Source organism: Leguminivora glycinivorella, chromosome 19 (genome assembly GCF_023078275.1).
Source record: "Leguminivora glycinivorella isolate SPB_JAAS2020 chromosome 19, LegGlyc_1.1, whole genome shotgun sequence".
NCBI lineage: Eukaryota > Metazoa > Arthropoda > Insecta > Lepidoptera > Tortricidae > Leguminivora > Leguminivora glycinivorella.
Genome location: NC_062989.1, coordinates 14,104,350 through 14,118,276, shown reverse-complemented (window position 1 = coordinate 14,118,276; position 13,927 = coordinate 14,104,350). Strand labels below are relative to the sequence as shown.

Here is a 13,927-nt window from a genome sequence, read left to right as displayed (position 1 = left end):
TTTTTTTATTTTTTTCTTACTTTTCATTCAAATTTTTTTCTTTGTATTTTTTTTCATTACACAAATCAATACCTTTCATTTGAGATACGTTTTGTCAAAATCGGACGATACAATAAAAAGATAGAATTTTTTTAATTTTCATAAAACACCTCGCTACGCTCGGCTTCCTAAGGGATGAAATTTCGATATCCTCGGAAAAAATCGTTTACTATGATGTCTACTATCACCATGCAAAGCGGCTTGCTTCCATCCAAAAGTGCAGCTTTTGGCCAAAAATTCTCCATAACAAGTATGACTAAAAGTTGACATAGGAATGATAACAAAGAGAAGATTATCAGTTATGATATGATATTGCAATCAAATTATCAAGAGTATTTGCAGGGTATAAATATGTGAAAAAAATATTATTTGTTGCAATTAAAATCGTAATTTGAAGTACATTTTGAAGCAAGTGTCATCATGGCTCGCTTGCAGGCAGTGGTGTTTGTCACTTTTAGTGTGTTATTCCCAGCTGTGTGGGGTTTTGGTAAGTTACCTATTTACAAACTATTGGCCATATTATTTTTATTTCATTAACTTGGAAACGCTTCATTAAGTATATATAACTTATAAAAGCTATAAATCGAAACAAATATCATGTACGTGATACTCAAAGAATTAGTAACCGATGCAATCGAACCAACATCTTCTGCATTCGCGGCAGGTGCCTAAACTGCTCAGCCATTCAGTGCGAGAAGTGGGTCATTATCTGTCAGGTCTTCTGAGGGCTATCTGTACTGAAAAAGGTCGTACGATACTCGTGCGAAAAGGAGATTCGTAACTCGTGTCGATTTAAAACACTCCCTTGTTTTAATTTCGCCACTCACTCCATCGCCATTCGTTTCGAACTTCCTTTTTTACGCACTTTTATTTTTAAAACATTTATTTTTTCAGTACAGATGGTTTTTTTACGCACTAGTACGAGAAGTGGTTCATTATAATTATGCTAGGTCGAAACTTCGGAGCGTCATTTGTACTGAAAAACGTCGTACGACGATACACGTGCGAAAGGAAATTCGTAACGCCACTCACTCCATCGCCACTCGTTTCGAACTTCCTTTTTAGGGTTCCGTAGTCAACTAGGAACCCTTATAGTTTCGCCATGTCTGTCTGTCCGTCCGTCCGTCCGTCCGTCCGTCCGTCCGCGGATAATCTCAGTGACCGTTAGCACTAGAAAGCTAAAATTTGGTACCAATATGTATATCAATCACGCCGACAAAGTGCAAAAATAAAAAGTGGAAAAAAATGTTTTATTAGGGTACCGCCCCTACACGTAAAGTGGGGAGTGATTTTTTTTTCATTGCAATCCTAACGTGTGATATATTGTTGGATAGGTATTTAAAAATGAATAAGGGTTTACTAAAATAATTTTTTGATAATATTCATATTTTCGGAAATAATCGCTCCTAAAGGAAAAAAAAGTGCGTCCCCCCCCCCTCTAACTTTTGAACCATATGTTTAAAAAATTAAAAAAAAATCACAAAAGTAGAGCTTTATAAAGACTTTCTAGGAAAATTGTTTTGAACTTGATAGGTTCAGTAGTTTTTGAGAAAAATACGAAAAACTACGGAACCCTACACTGAGCGTGGCCCGACACGCTCTTGGCCGGTTTTTTACGAACTTGTATCGTATATAATGTACTATTCTTAAAAAAAATCTGGTAAATAGTTATTCATATGCCTAATTACACTTACAGCTGTACATGCTGATTCCAAAGGCCCTTCACGTATATGGGGGGGTCACGAGATAACCAATAAAGATGCCCCCTGGATGGCCGCGCTATGGATCCCTAAGAATGACGGCAACACTTCGTTCTGTGGAGGATCCATCGTCCACGAACGATTCATCTTGACTGCTGCTCACTGTTTCATGTAAGTCAAAAACTATAGCAACGGATAAAGGAGATCAGTAGGCCTAGCACATGATGGCCGCGGGAGTATGTCGCCGCGAGATAGATGCCACGTCTTCTTCTAACTGTATTAATGACATAAGGACGGGTAGTCTATCTCGCGGCGACATACTCCCGCGGCCATCATGTGCTAGGCCTACAGGTGCCGTAGACGAATGGCATTTCTGCGACGCGAAACGAAAACGAAACGCCGCGAAAGGTAGTCTGGCTCTGTCGCGCCAATACGCAAGAGCGATAGAGATAGATATCTACGAGCGTTTCGTTTCGTGAGCGTTTGTGCCATTCGGCTACGTATCCAGAAGGCAATCAGAAGGATTAATAAAAAAAGTAAAATACCTTATACGTTTTAAACAATTTAAAGAAGAGTTCACGGTAAATTCCAAAAATTGTTTTGTGGGAGCTCAATGCAAAATAATGTAGGTAGATATAAATAATGAACTTCCTAGAAAACATCATTTACACTAAAACCTTTGCTCGTCGTCATCACACCAGTAGGTGTAGATGCTTGTACTAGATGGCAACCCATCACTTCGACTTACGGAACGGTACGCTAACTGCACGTACCACACAAATTGCAGTCTTGCTGTGCTGCCCTCTGTTATAAAGAAAAGACATATGACGTTCGTACGAGACAGATTCTTCTTTTAAATTGTGCATTTAAAAGAAGAATCATTTGAAGACCAGTTTGGTGCAGTCGGTAGTGAGTAGTGACCCTGCCTGCCTGCATTTTGTGTGATGAGCACAGATATTTGTTCCTGAGTCATGGATGTTTAGTATAGTATTTATATATTATATAAATATCGGTGTCTGAGTACCCACAACACAAGCCTTCTTGAGCTTACTGTGAGCCTCAGTCAAACTGTGTAAGAATGTCCTACAAATATATTTATATTAATTTTCCCCTCACTAGCTCGGAAACACGCATTTTATCCACTAGTGGGTAAAGTAATATGACTTTGAATAAAGTCAAGATAACTGCATTAAAATTGATAAAAGTAGGTGAATCTAGTAATAAAGATGATTTACCACCTGTGAAACTACTGGAAGCAGTGATAAACGCATTCTTTGCTTTGTATTTTCCTCGCTTCGCTCGTGGTTCAACTATTCATTGCCTTTCACTTGCTCGTTTTTCAATTCCACACTCGGCGTTAAAATACAACTTTGCTCCCTTGTATAACAAATAACTATTATTTACTTTACAGTAACATTGAAGAGCCTTTCGCACCATGGGGTTACATCGGCATGCACGATATAATGGACCCAGACGCAGTCTTCATCCAACCAATTGAGAAGCTCTGTCATGACAGGTTCAACGCAGGTGCTCGCTACCAGAATGACATCTGCTTGTTAAAGTTGAAGGACCCTATAGTTTTCGGAGAGAAAGTGGTACAGATTACGTTGGCTGACGCTGGTTTGGCTTTGGACGCGGGCACACAGTTGAATGTGTCGGGATGGGGACGCACTGAATTCAGTGTAAGTATCAGACTCAATCTCTGTTTATTTTTAATCTTAAGAAAAAAAGCAATCAAAAACCAAAATCATAACTTAACCTCAATCCATGCAATTCATCACTATGCTCATCAGCTCAGCAGCCATCATTACCTATATACCTGTTTTTCTATCTACGAAGGTTGTATACTTAGGAATACAAGGTGACTTGTTCATCTATGAGATTGATATATGTCTCTGTCTCTTCAAACTGAAATATCCAGTAGTATTTGAAGCACCCATCTCAAAGGCCGGCAACGCACCTCCAACATCTCTGGTGTTTCGAGTGTCCATGGGCGGTAGTAATCGCTTACCATCAGGCGACCTGTCTGCTCGTTTGCCTTCTATCCCATAAAAAAAACATGACATGACATGATATGATATTCAAACTTTCAAGGCAAGAGCATATTTCCATCTTAAAGGCCGGCAAGGCACCTTCATCCCTTCTGGTGTTTCGGTTATTCATCCCTTCTGGTGTTGTGGGTTAGCGCTGATTGTTTACCATTAGACGATCTCTCTGCTCGCATGCCTCCTATCTAAAAAAAATATTATAAAGTGTAAATCAGTCCGTGTCAATAAATATGAATATGAATATCATCATTATCATAAACTTAAGAGTTAATCTCTTGTCGGTGGAGTATTTTCCAGCTTTTTCTATCCTGTGCCAGTTCTTTGACTCTTTGATACGACACGGCTCCTACTTTTTCTTTTATTTGGTCCATGTAGCTGCGTCTGGGCTTTCCTCTTTCCAATCCGTCCCTCCAGAATAGTAATAAAAAGTGGTAGTTTCGCATCAAATGTCCGATCATTTTTCCGCGTCTATTTTGAATAGTTTTCAGAATGGCTCGCCTTTCATTTACTCTTCGTAACACCTCCTTATTCGTAATCTTATCTCTCCAACTAATTCCTTCGATTCGTCTCCAGCACCACATTTCAAACGCTTTCATTCTCTTCCTATCTCTTAGGGTCATTGTCCACGTTTCACATCCATAAAGGGCTATATGAATGTAAACTACCTTACCTTATTACAGAACACCGCAGTACAGCTGCTCCGTCAGGTGACAGTCCCTCTCATGTCATCGGAAACCTGCACAGAACACTACCCGAGTGTGAACAATGACTTGCAGTATTGTGCCGGAGCTCTCGGCCTAGATTCATGTGTGGTAAGATATTTTTTTCATTTATCTTTAATATATTTATAGTTGGTGCTATATATATAACTACAACGGGTCTTAGGTGAAGGTCTGTCGTTTGATTAAATCTGTTATCCGCCCAAGCGTCGTCAGATTTTTATTCTACATTATCAATAAAACAAACCACAATATCTGCAACACGCTTCGTCAACACACAAAAACTAACATAACTAACAAACTATTTCCATCCCCTCTCTGCACCGCGCCTGGCCCGAAAGTTCCCATTACGCGGGCCGTATTCCCACGCTGTATAGCGATGGAAACCTGTTGGACCAGCCAAGACCCAGAGCGGGAATCACTACCCTTGTCCCGCAAACGTCTGCCCAACTCCCTAAATAGCCCTAACGCCTCAATACCCCAGGGTACAGCAGTCTCAACAGCGACCGGTACAAAATCGTACGTCGTTTCCAAGGTGGAGTACTTCGCATGCTTTAATTTTGCAGCCGCCTCCGCCGCCGACATTTACGCTATCGATGTCATCATTCGCTTGCCCTTATCTCAATCACTTGGGGTCGGTGCAGCATGTATTTTTCTTCTATACCACTCTATTGGACGTCATCTCATCATTCACTTGCATTCGTTCCATATCATCTCTCACGCAGTCTATCCTTTTCTTCGGCTTTCCTCTCCCGCTTCCTCCTTCCACACTCATCCGTTATACTTGTTTCCCAACATGACTTTCATACTTCTGCATCACATGACCGCACCATGCTAAGCGCTTCGCCCTTACATTCCCTGTTATAGCATAGATTAAATATAAGAATATTACACCATCCCATACATTAAATGCGACCGCCTAAGAACGCGCATACCCTACACTACACATAGATGGCGCCACAAAAAAAATGTCTTGTAGCTTTTGATTATATTATAAGTGTCACTTTTGACATAGATTTATGGCTCGAAAGTGACACTTAACGCCAATCTACAAGTAATCGATGGCAACAAGGCATTTCTTGTGGCGCCATCTATGTTTGGTGTAGTGTATGCGCGGTCGCATTTTAATGTATGTGATGGTATGATCTTATATTTAATCTATGGCTATAGGCGCAACTTTTACGGCTCAGCCACGACATTGGTCTAAGCGCGACAGCGGTGAGCGGCGGCCATACATTGGAGCGAGACACAGCGATGGGACTTTTCATTCGCACGTATGGCTGCCGCTCACCGCTGTCGCGCTTAGACCAATGTCGTGGCTGAGCCGTTAGGCTTCCTTCCTGGCAAAAGGAATAAGGATCAGTCTGAAAATCAACGCTGGGTATTATAACCTAGCACATGTTGAGACCTGAATCCTTTTACCAAGCACGTAAAAAAAAATGTACTTAGCTCTTATTTCATGCTTAGCTTAGCTTAAGTGAATTAACATATTACTTTTCTATTTTATATATTTTTTTTTCATTGCTGTACTATTTTTTTGTGTTATGGTAATAAACGTATTTTTTTTCTTTTTTTTTTTTCTTTAATATACCCATTTTTAATTATATCCACTCTTGTCACACCAGACATTCACTTTAACATTCTCATCTTTATTCTGTGCTACTATACATCTCTTTTCATCCGTCACCTTCGATCTAATGTAAAAACTCACGGTAGCCACAATAGGACACATAACAGGTAGGACCAAAAATGTTTTTTTTTGACAAAAACTATTTTTTATTTCTGCAGGGTGATAGCGGCGGTCCTTTGACCTTGGGAAATGTGCAGGTCGGCGTAGTGTCTTACGGACGCCAATGCGGAACAGCGAGAGGTGGAGTCTACGTCAAGGTCACCAGCTATCTCGACTGGATCAGCAATACTATTAATGCCAACCTCTAAAACTTATACCGAAATAATAACTAACGTTAAAAAAAACAAGAAAAAAGTATTTTTTTGTTTTAGAAATTCGTCCTAACCTCCTCCCTTGAGATTTGGAAGTCGGTTAAAAAAAAGGTACCAGTAATGGACATGGGTCCACTGATGGACAGCGATCATTGTCTTTGAGGTTTATAAAAAATTAAAAATTTTGTCTTAAGTTTGACCTTTTATATCGAATGTGTCCATTACTGGTGTTTATTCGTTATTTTATTAAGAATTAAGGTTCTTCTTGTAATGTTAATAGTATTTTCCCCTCACTAGCTCGGAAACACGTGTTTTGTCCTTTAATACCAGCGGGTAAAAACGCATTTTATCCACTAGTGGGTAAAGTAATTTGACCTTGAATAAAGTCAAATTAACTACTTTAAAATTGATAAAAGTAGGTGAATCTAGTAATAAAGATGATTTACACCATGGAACTACTGGAAGCAGTGATAAACGCATTTTTTTGCGTTGTAGTTTCCTCGCTATAGTGAGGGGAAAAGTTTTGTATTACACTCGGGTGCAAATGTATTTTACTTCTCGTGTGTTAAAAAACTCGCAAGTTCAGGATTCTATTCTCGAACCACTCGCTTCGCTCGTGGTTCAACTATAGAATCCTTTCACTTGCTCGTTTTTCAACGTTAAAATACAACTTTGCCCCCTTGTATAACAAATAACTATTATTTAATCTCTATTTATAAAGTGAGTTTTGATATTATAATTATTTCATACTAATGTTGTTTTTTAATCTAAAATCAGGTGTTACCCACTATATCAAAATTTCAGTTTAAAAACATACAGAATCGCGAATCTGGGGGCACGGCAGTGCCCTCGCAAAGTTGAGCAAAAAAGCGGCAATGCCGTACCTACCATCCGATTCTCGAAGCAATTCAGGCTATTTTTCAACCCCCTGTTAGAAGCCTGAATTTTCAGGAACCAAGTAGGCATTGTATAAACGCGTTACATTCCAAATTTCATCTAATTTAAACCAGTAGTTTAGGAATTATGGTCAAAGTTTCTTAATTTTGTCACAACACACGATCATCAAAAGTCTTAAGGAACTTCTAATAGACATGGACGCTTCAAATTTAGAACACAGTTAGTGTTTAGTGTATAGATCACACCAAAATCTAAAAATTAATGGAGAAAAGGTGGTACAAATCACATTGCCAGACGCCAACTTGGCCTTGGACGTGGGTACAAATTTGAATGTTACTGGATGGGGAGCAACAGAATTCAGCGTAAGTATATTTGTATTTTACGCGCTTAGTGTAGGGTGTAAAAAAATCGATAATTTGACGACCGGTCTGGCTCAGTCGGTAGTGACCCTGCCTGCTGAGCCGCGATCCTGGGTTCGAATCCCGGTAAGGATATTTATTTGTGTGATGAGCACAGGTATTTGTTCCAGAGTCATGGATGTTTTCTATGTATGTATGTATGTATGTATTTATCTATTTAAGTATGTATATCGTCGCTTAGCACCCATAGTACAAGCTTTGCTTAGTTTGGGGCTAAGTTGATCTGTGTAAGGTGTCCCCAATATTTATTTATTATTAATTTTTGGTTTTAAGTTTATACGAGTTATTTTATTAACAATTATACGAGTTATTTTATCTTTACTTTGTAATTTTTGTAATTTTGCTATTACTTTAGTTTCGTATTCAATAAAATTATTATGCATTTCATTCAAATGACGAGTTTTTCTCTATAAGTATGTTCTGAAAATATACGAGTGTTATTATTCTTTCTTAGAACATTTTATGATATTTTAGTTACCGTTAAACTACTTTGTAACATTTTCCTAACGTATTTCCTAATGTATTTTGTGACCATTTAGACTCAAACGCGTAAAAGAAAATCTTTCAGATCTATTGCAATATACAAATCAAAACAATTTTTTTTTATACTACGTCGGTGGCAAACAAGCATACGGCCCGCCTGATGTAAAGCGGTCACCGTAACCTATGGACGCCTGCAACTCAAACAGTGTCACATGCGCGTTGCCACCCCATTAGAAACTTGTACATTGAATTTAATACGGGACTGACAAAGCCCAGATATAAAAGGCGAACCCGTGAAATGTATGGGCCTTTTAGGCTTAAAACTAGATGGCGCTGTTTCGCAGCCTGGAAGTGGCCAAAATCATATTTTCCCCAAATATTTTTGCGTGCTCTAATTTTTTTACAAAAACAAATGACATATTTCTTTATTTTAATATCATATGAAATCACGTTAATATACATTTTGAAAAACAAAAAAATTAATAGGTGGCGCTAAAAATCGAGGTACGATTCTTACTATGAAGTTTGTAAATCCTATATACAAATCCTTGATAAAAATCATCCAAATATTGCCCTCTGTATCCATATTTATGATAATACCCACACTACACGACATATTACAGTGATTTGCCAAGGGAATTGTATGACGAATCACCTCATCAGTACAACGTAATTTGGAATCACGGGGAGGCCGGCAAAATAAATAACAAAACTCGTTTATAAGGGCTATTTTCTAAATTATACGTTTTGTTGGTTATTATATAAAGTAAATAAATGGGGTTGTTGTTGCTTATTTTGGATTGAAATGAGTCAGTAATAACGATGGTTGTTCAAATTGTTTGAATTGTAATAATTGACTGAGAGTTATTGGAAAATTGTGGGTACTATTTAACCGAGTTATTAAAAGGCTGAGCAATTAGTGCGCAAAAATAACTGAATTTTGACAGAAACGACAGTTTGTGGCTTGAGTTTGAATAAATAGTACCTAATTAAATATCTTATAACATTCTTAAACAGATTGACCAAGTGCCACGATAAGATCAAAAAGGCTTCGGAACACAGACAAAAATTTATAGTATAATACAATACATATATTAAACATCTTTACTCAGGAACAAATATTCTTGCTCATCACATAAATAAATGTGTTACTTACTGAAATTCGAACCCAAGATCATCAGCTTTAGCAAGCGTCGACCGGTCAGTATTAAAGTAACATTAAAAAAAACTTTAACAAAAGTTAGACATTCCTAGACATATTTACTAAGCTCAGCAATAAACTCAAGAAGGCTTTTTTTGTGTGTATTCGACATATTCATAATATGTATACATATACCGGCTGCCCGGTAATTAATGGACAACCTTTTAACCACCAAGAGGGCACCTTATACTGGTCCAGAAAATCGATATTAAGGTTTAGTAAAAGTCTCCTGGTTTTCGAGATTTTCACACTTTTTAAAATTTTAGCGACCAGGCGACTTTTACTAAACCTTAAAGTCGATTTTCTGGACCAGTGTAAGGTGCCCTCTTGGTGGTTAAAAGGTTGTCCATTAATTACCGGGCACCCTGTACATATAATGTCAACATTTTATATTTAATAATATAAATTATAGCCAATAAGCCAAAAGGGCACGCAATCCTAAGACCCCATAAAAGGGTTAGATTAAAATCGTAGGTCGGTTGAATATTGGCGGTATAAATCATAAATGGCCGGTCGTTAGTCGGACGACAGATGTGGATTAATGTGCTTGCACTGCGGTCCGATGAATCTCTATATTTTATATACAAAAACCTCGCAAAAACAAGAACCGGGCCGGCAAATGACGGGATAATACTAGGACGAAGGAAATTATTTAATTTGTTTGTAATGATTACAAAAGGATTTTTTTTTTAAAACCTGTCATTTAAGGTAAACTTGTTAAAAAGAATTGAATTCATAGAATGCGACTAGTAAGGTTGTTTCAAAGTTTTTTTTTGTTTTCCTTTTAATTCGACACGTAGCTAGGTTCATTATCAGGAACCACCCGCTAAATCACTTTTACAAAATTCGCAAAAAAAAATTTTCATCATTTTCATACATAATAAATGAATTTATTAGTGTGAGAGACCCTTAAGAATGACATTCAAGTTAGTGTCAAGTGATTGACGGCACATGTCAAAACAAATAACACTAGGAATTGGTAAAGGCTGTCACAGACGGGTTCAGTAATTATCTTTATTTTTTTAATAATTCGATAACCGTAAGAGTTAAGGTGCTAGTTTCTTAGAGATTTTTTTTTTGTATTTGATCTAAAGAACCTTCCCTTAAAGTTAACGGAATTCAATAAAAACAGGTTGTATCTTTAATGGTCTATGGACATAAACTCATTCTAGGAATAAAATTGAAAAATATGATTTACCGAAATTTAATTCTGTATGAAAATACTTCGAGACTAATAATCCGAAAACCATAAAAAAAATCTACTCTAGCACATCCACTTAGCCACTAGAAAAAAACCCCAAAGTCCATTTTCATCATGTTGTATATCAACCCATCGCACCTACATTTTTAAATTTGCCACTCTTTACTAAAGCATTCTCTGGCGGGACGGGCGGTAAGCTTAAATAAGTGTCCATCACTGGTGACACTAAGTTCCATAGGACATACCCAAATAAATAAATACAGAAAACTGTAAAATTATGTTATTACCGAAATATAATTGCAAACAACTTACGCTTCAACAAAAGCCATTTTTAATAGTTTAATCTCTGGACAGTAATCATTTTATCCCCCCTTTATTGCGGCGCGTGATTACTGCAATCCCGCTCAACAATTAGCCGACGACATTATCTGGCGGCCATTTTACTTCCTGTGTATTCTTCTTGCTTTGCCGTAAGAATCGAATAATATAATATAATAAGTGCAAATAGTCTAATACTATAATACTCTGCCTTTTCTATGAACAGTAAATCTTAGTAAATTGTATCCACTATGTTTAGTGATAGTAGGACCGATATATCCCATACATTTAAGCCACCATCTTTGATTTTTCCCTTTGAAATCCTTCCGAAATCCGATATCGGATCGGATAATGTGAAAACGCACTAAGAGCATTCAACCTTTTAAACATCACTTATAATATATAGTTATTGATTATTGGCAACGTGCGTGAAGAGGGCTGATTTTGACCATACATACATATAATCACGCCTATATCACATAAAGGTATACAGAACACATGAAATACTCAAGACTCAGTGCCACTCTGGGCAACTAAGGGGTTGAAAGAGAACGAAATTATGACATTGCAGTTACCCATATCCCACAGTCTTAGTATAGAACAATAAATACATAATCTTCTGGAATGTCACGTATTGATACTCCGTTCATAAAATGTAATATAAAAAGCCTTTACACTGAAGGAAGCACCAGTCGTGGATATAGCGAATAGCGAATAGTAAAACTTTGTTCGCTTCAGCTCTCAAGCGTTTGCAACAACACCAGAACTTTTGGCGCGAACGGAAAATTATTTCCAGTGTTGCCACTCTCAACGAATTGCCATTCTCTAGGTAGTCTATGGTCTGTGTTGCTTTATTGTTAATTAAGGTTTAATTAAATTCTATTTCGTCGAAGCCTGCTTAAAAGTAGTACGCGAAGTTATTTTTAATTGGATCTGGTACGACCGGCTTCTATTTTCCGATAAAATAGGTTCTGGTTAAAACTTTGTTGTTTTGTGTCATTATAATTTAACAAGACACTGGAAGATATCTGAGATAAAGGAATATCGTAGCGAAGAAAACTTTCATGTAATTTAATTTATTGAGAATGCTTTGGGCTGGATGAGACTAGCTGAAGATCGGGAGCAGTGGCGTGTATTGGGAGAGGCCTATGTCCAGCAGTGGACGAGGATAAGCTGATAATGATGATAATGATGATGATGATGATGGTTTGGGCTCGTTGAGTATAATTCGTGAAGATTGAAAGATTTTTATGCATTTACGTACTCGTCATTTTACTTAACAAAAAACCGGCCAAGAGCGTGTCGGGCCACGCTCAGTGTAGGGTTCCGTAGTTTTCCGTATTTTTTTCAAAAACTACTGAGCCTATCAAGTTCAAAATAATTTTCCTAGAAAGTCTTTATAAAGTTCTACTTTTATGATTTTTTTCATATTTTTTAAACATAATTATGGTTCAAAAGTTAGAGGGGGGGGACGCACTTTTTTTTCCTGTAGGAGCGATTATTTCCGAAAATATTAATATTATCAAAAAATGATTTTAGTAAACCCTTATTCATTTTTAAATACCTATCCAACAGTATATCACACGTTGGGGTTGGAATGAAAAAAAATATCAGCTCCCACTTTACATGTAGGGGGGGGGGGTACCCTAATAAAACATTTTTTTCCATTTTTTATTTTTGCACTTTGTTGGCGTGATTAATATACATATTGGCACCAAATTTCAGCTTTCTAGTGCTTACGGTTACTGAGATTATCCGCGGACGGACGGACGGACGGACGGACGGACGGACGGACGGACGGACGGACGGACGGACGGACAGACAGACAGACATGGCGAAACTATAAGGGTTCCTAGTTGACTACGGAACCCTAAAAATGTATACATTCTGTTTTGGTGCATTTGTTACAAACATCAATTACCTATAGGGCATCTAAGAGAAAATTTCTAATATTGTAAAACTTACGATGGTGGATTTTTATATGGGTACCATTCCATTACTGGTTCTACGTCAAAGAGTAATGAGATTCTACGCCTATTGGCCGCTGTACACATGGGGCCAACGGTTGGACCAACCCTTGGTCACAGTATAAGGAATATTCAGTAGTTAATCTCCGGTAGGTAGATGCAGGCGGTCTCTACTGCGCAAGGTCACGCAGGGTTGAACAAAATTACTATAAAGTTAATCAATCAACTTCGTATAAAGTAAGTTGTTGTTATCTATACTATTAGGTAGGTAACTGTAAGTATTAGTATAACAATACCACACCAGTCAATATTGAATACACAAAAAAATATTATTCATATATTAGTCTCATAAGCGCAATACTAGATTGTGTAACGAGGAAGCAAAATGAGATTCACGGGGACGGCTTTTCACATCACGTATGTGGTAATTTATATGTTATACTTAGATATTATTTAAAACAAAAACGCACTTTCTACTACGTACCATTCAAGTAGGTACGTGTTTTTTTCTTAAATACTGACGAAATAGTATTTACATAAAATGTCTGAATAGATGGTTCCACAATATTTAAGTAGGTACCAAACTTCCGAGATAAGATAGATCGCATCATCTACCTAATTAAAAAACAAGTATTTGGTTGCAAAGTAATTAATGTCGTTACAGGTAAATCCTTATTGATTTTAATGCATCACTAAATCACTATATCTCACTTTTACCTAACGCTACAAAAATTTAAGTATAAAAACCCTTACTTTTCTGGAAGTCTAGGAATCCGGATTTTTAGAACTGTTCTCCATACATCCATAAACACTACCTACAGTAACGAAATGACCTCGGCACTGACGTCATTTTCACACACACATCGAAACAGCGCGCAAACGCGGCCCCGACTGTCCAGCCCAATAATTACCAGTTTCGCATGTTTTCGCTGCATGCGAGGGTACTTTTTCGACACACCGCGCGGCGTGAAGTTTGTAAGAAGAGTTATTACTG

General features: G+C 37.5%; 1 protein-coding gene across 1 annotated transcript; it reads left to right on the top strand.

Moving 5' to 3' along the window:
- The first annotated feature begins 369 nt into the window (after positions 1-369).
- On the top strand, positions 370-6,493 carry LOC125236520 (trypsin-like). The gene is made up of 5 exons (XM_048143344.1): positions 370-526; positions 1,736-1,910; positions 3,151-3,421; positions 4,468-4,599; positions 6,295-6,493. Exons 1-5 carry the CDS (start codon positions 460-462, stop codon positions 6,442-6,444), a joined length of 795 nt encoding a protein of 264 aa, XP_047999301.1. The 5' UTR covers positions 370-459; the 3' UTR covers positions 6,445-6,493.
- Positions 6,494-13,927: the final 7,434 nt, after the last annotated feature.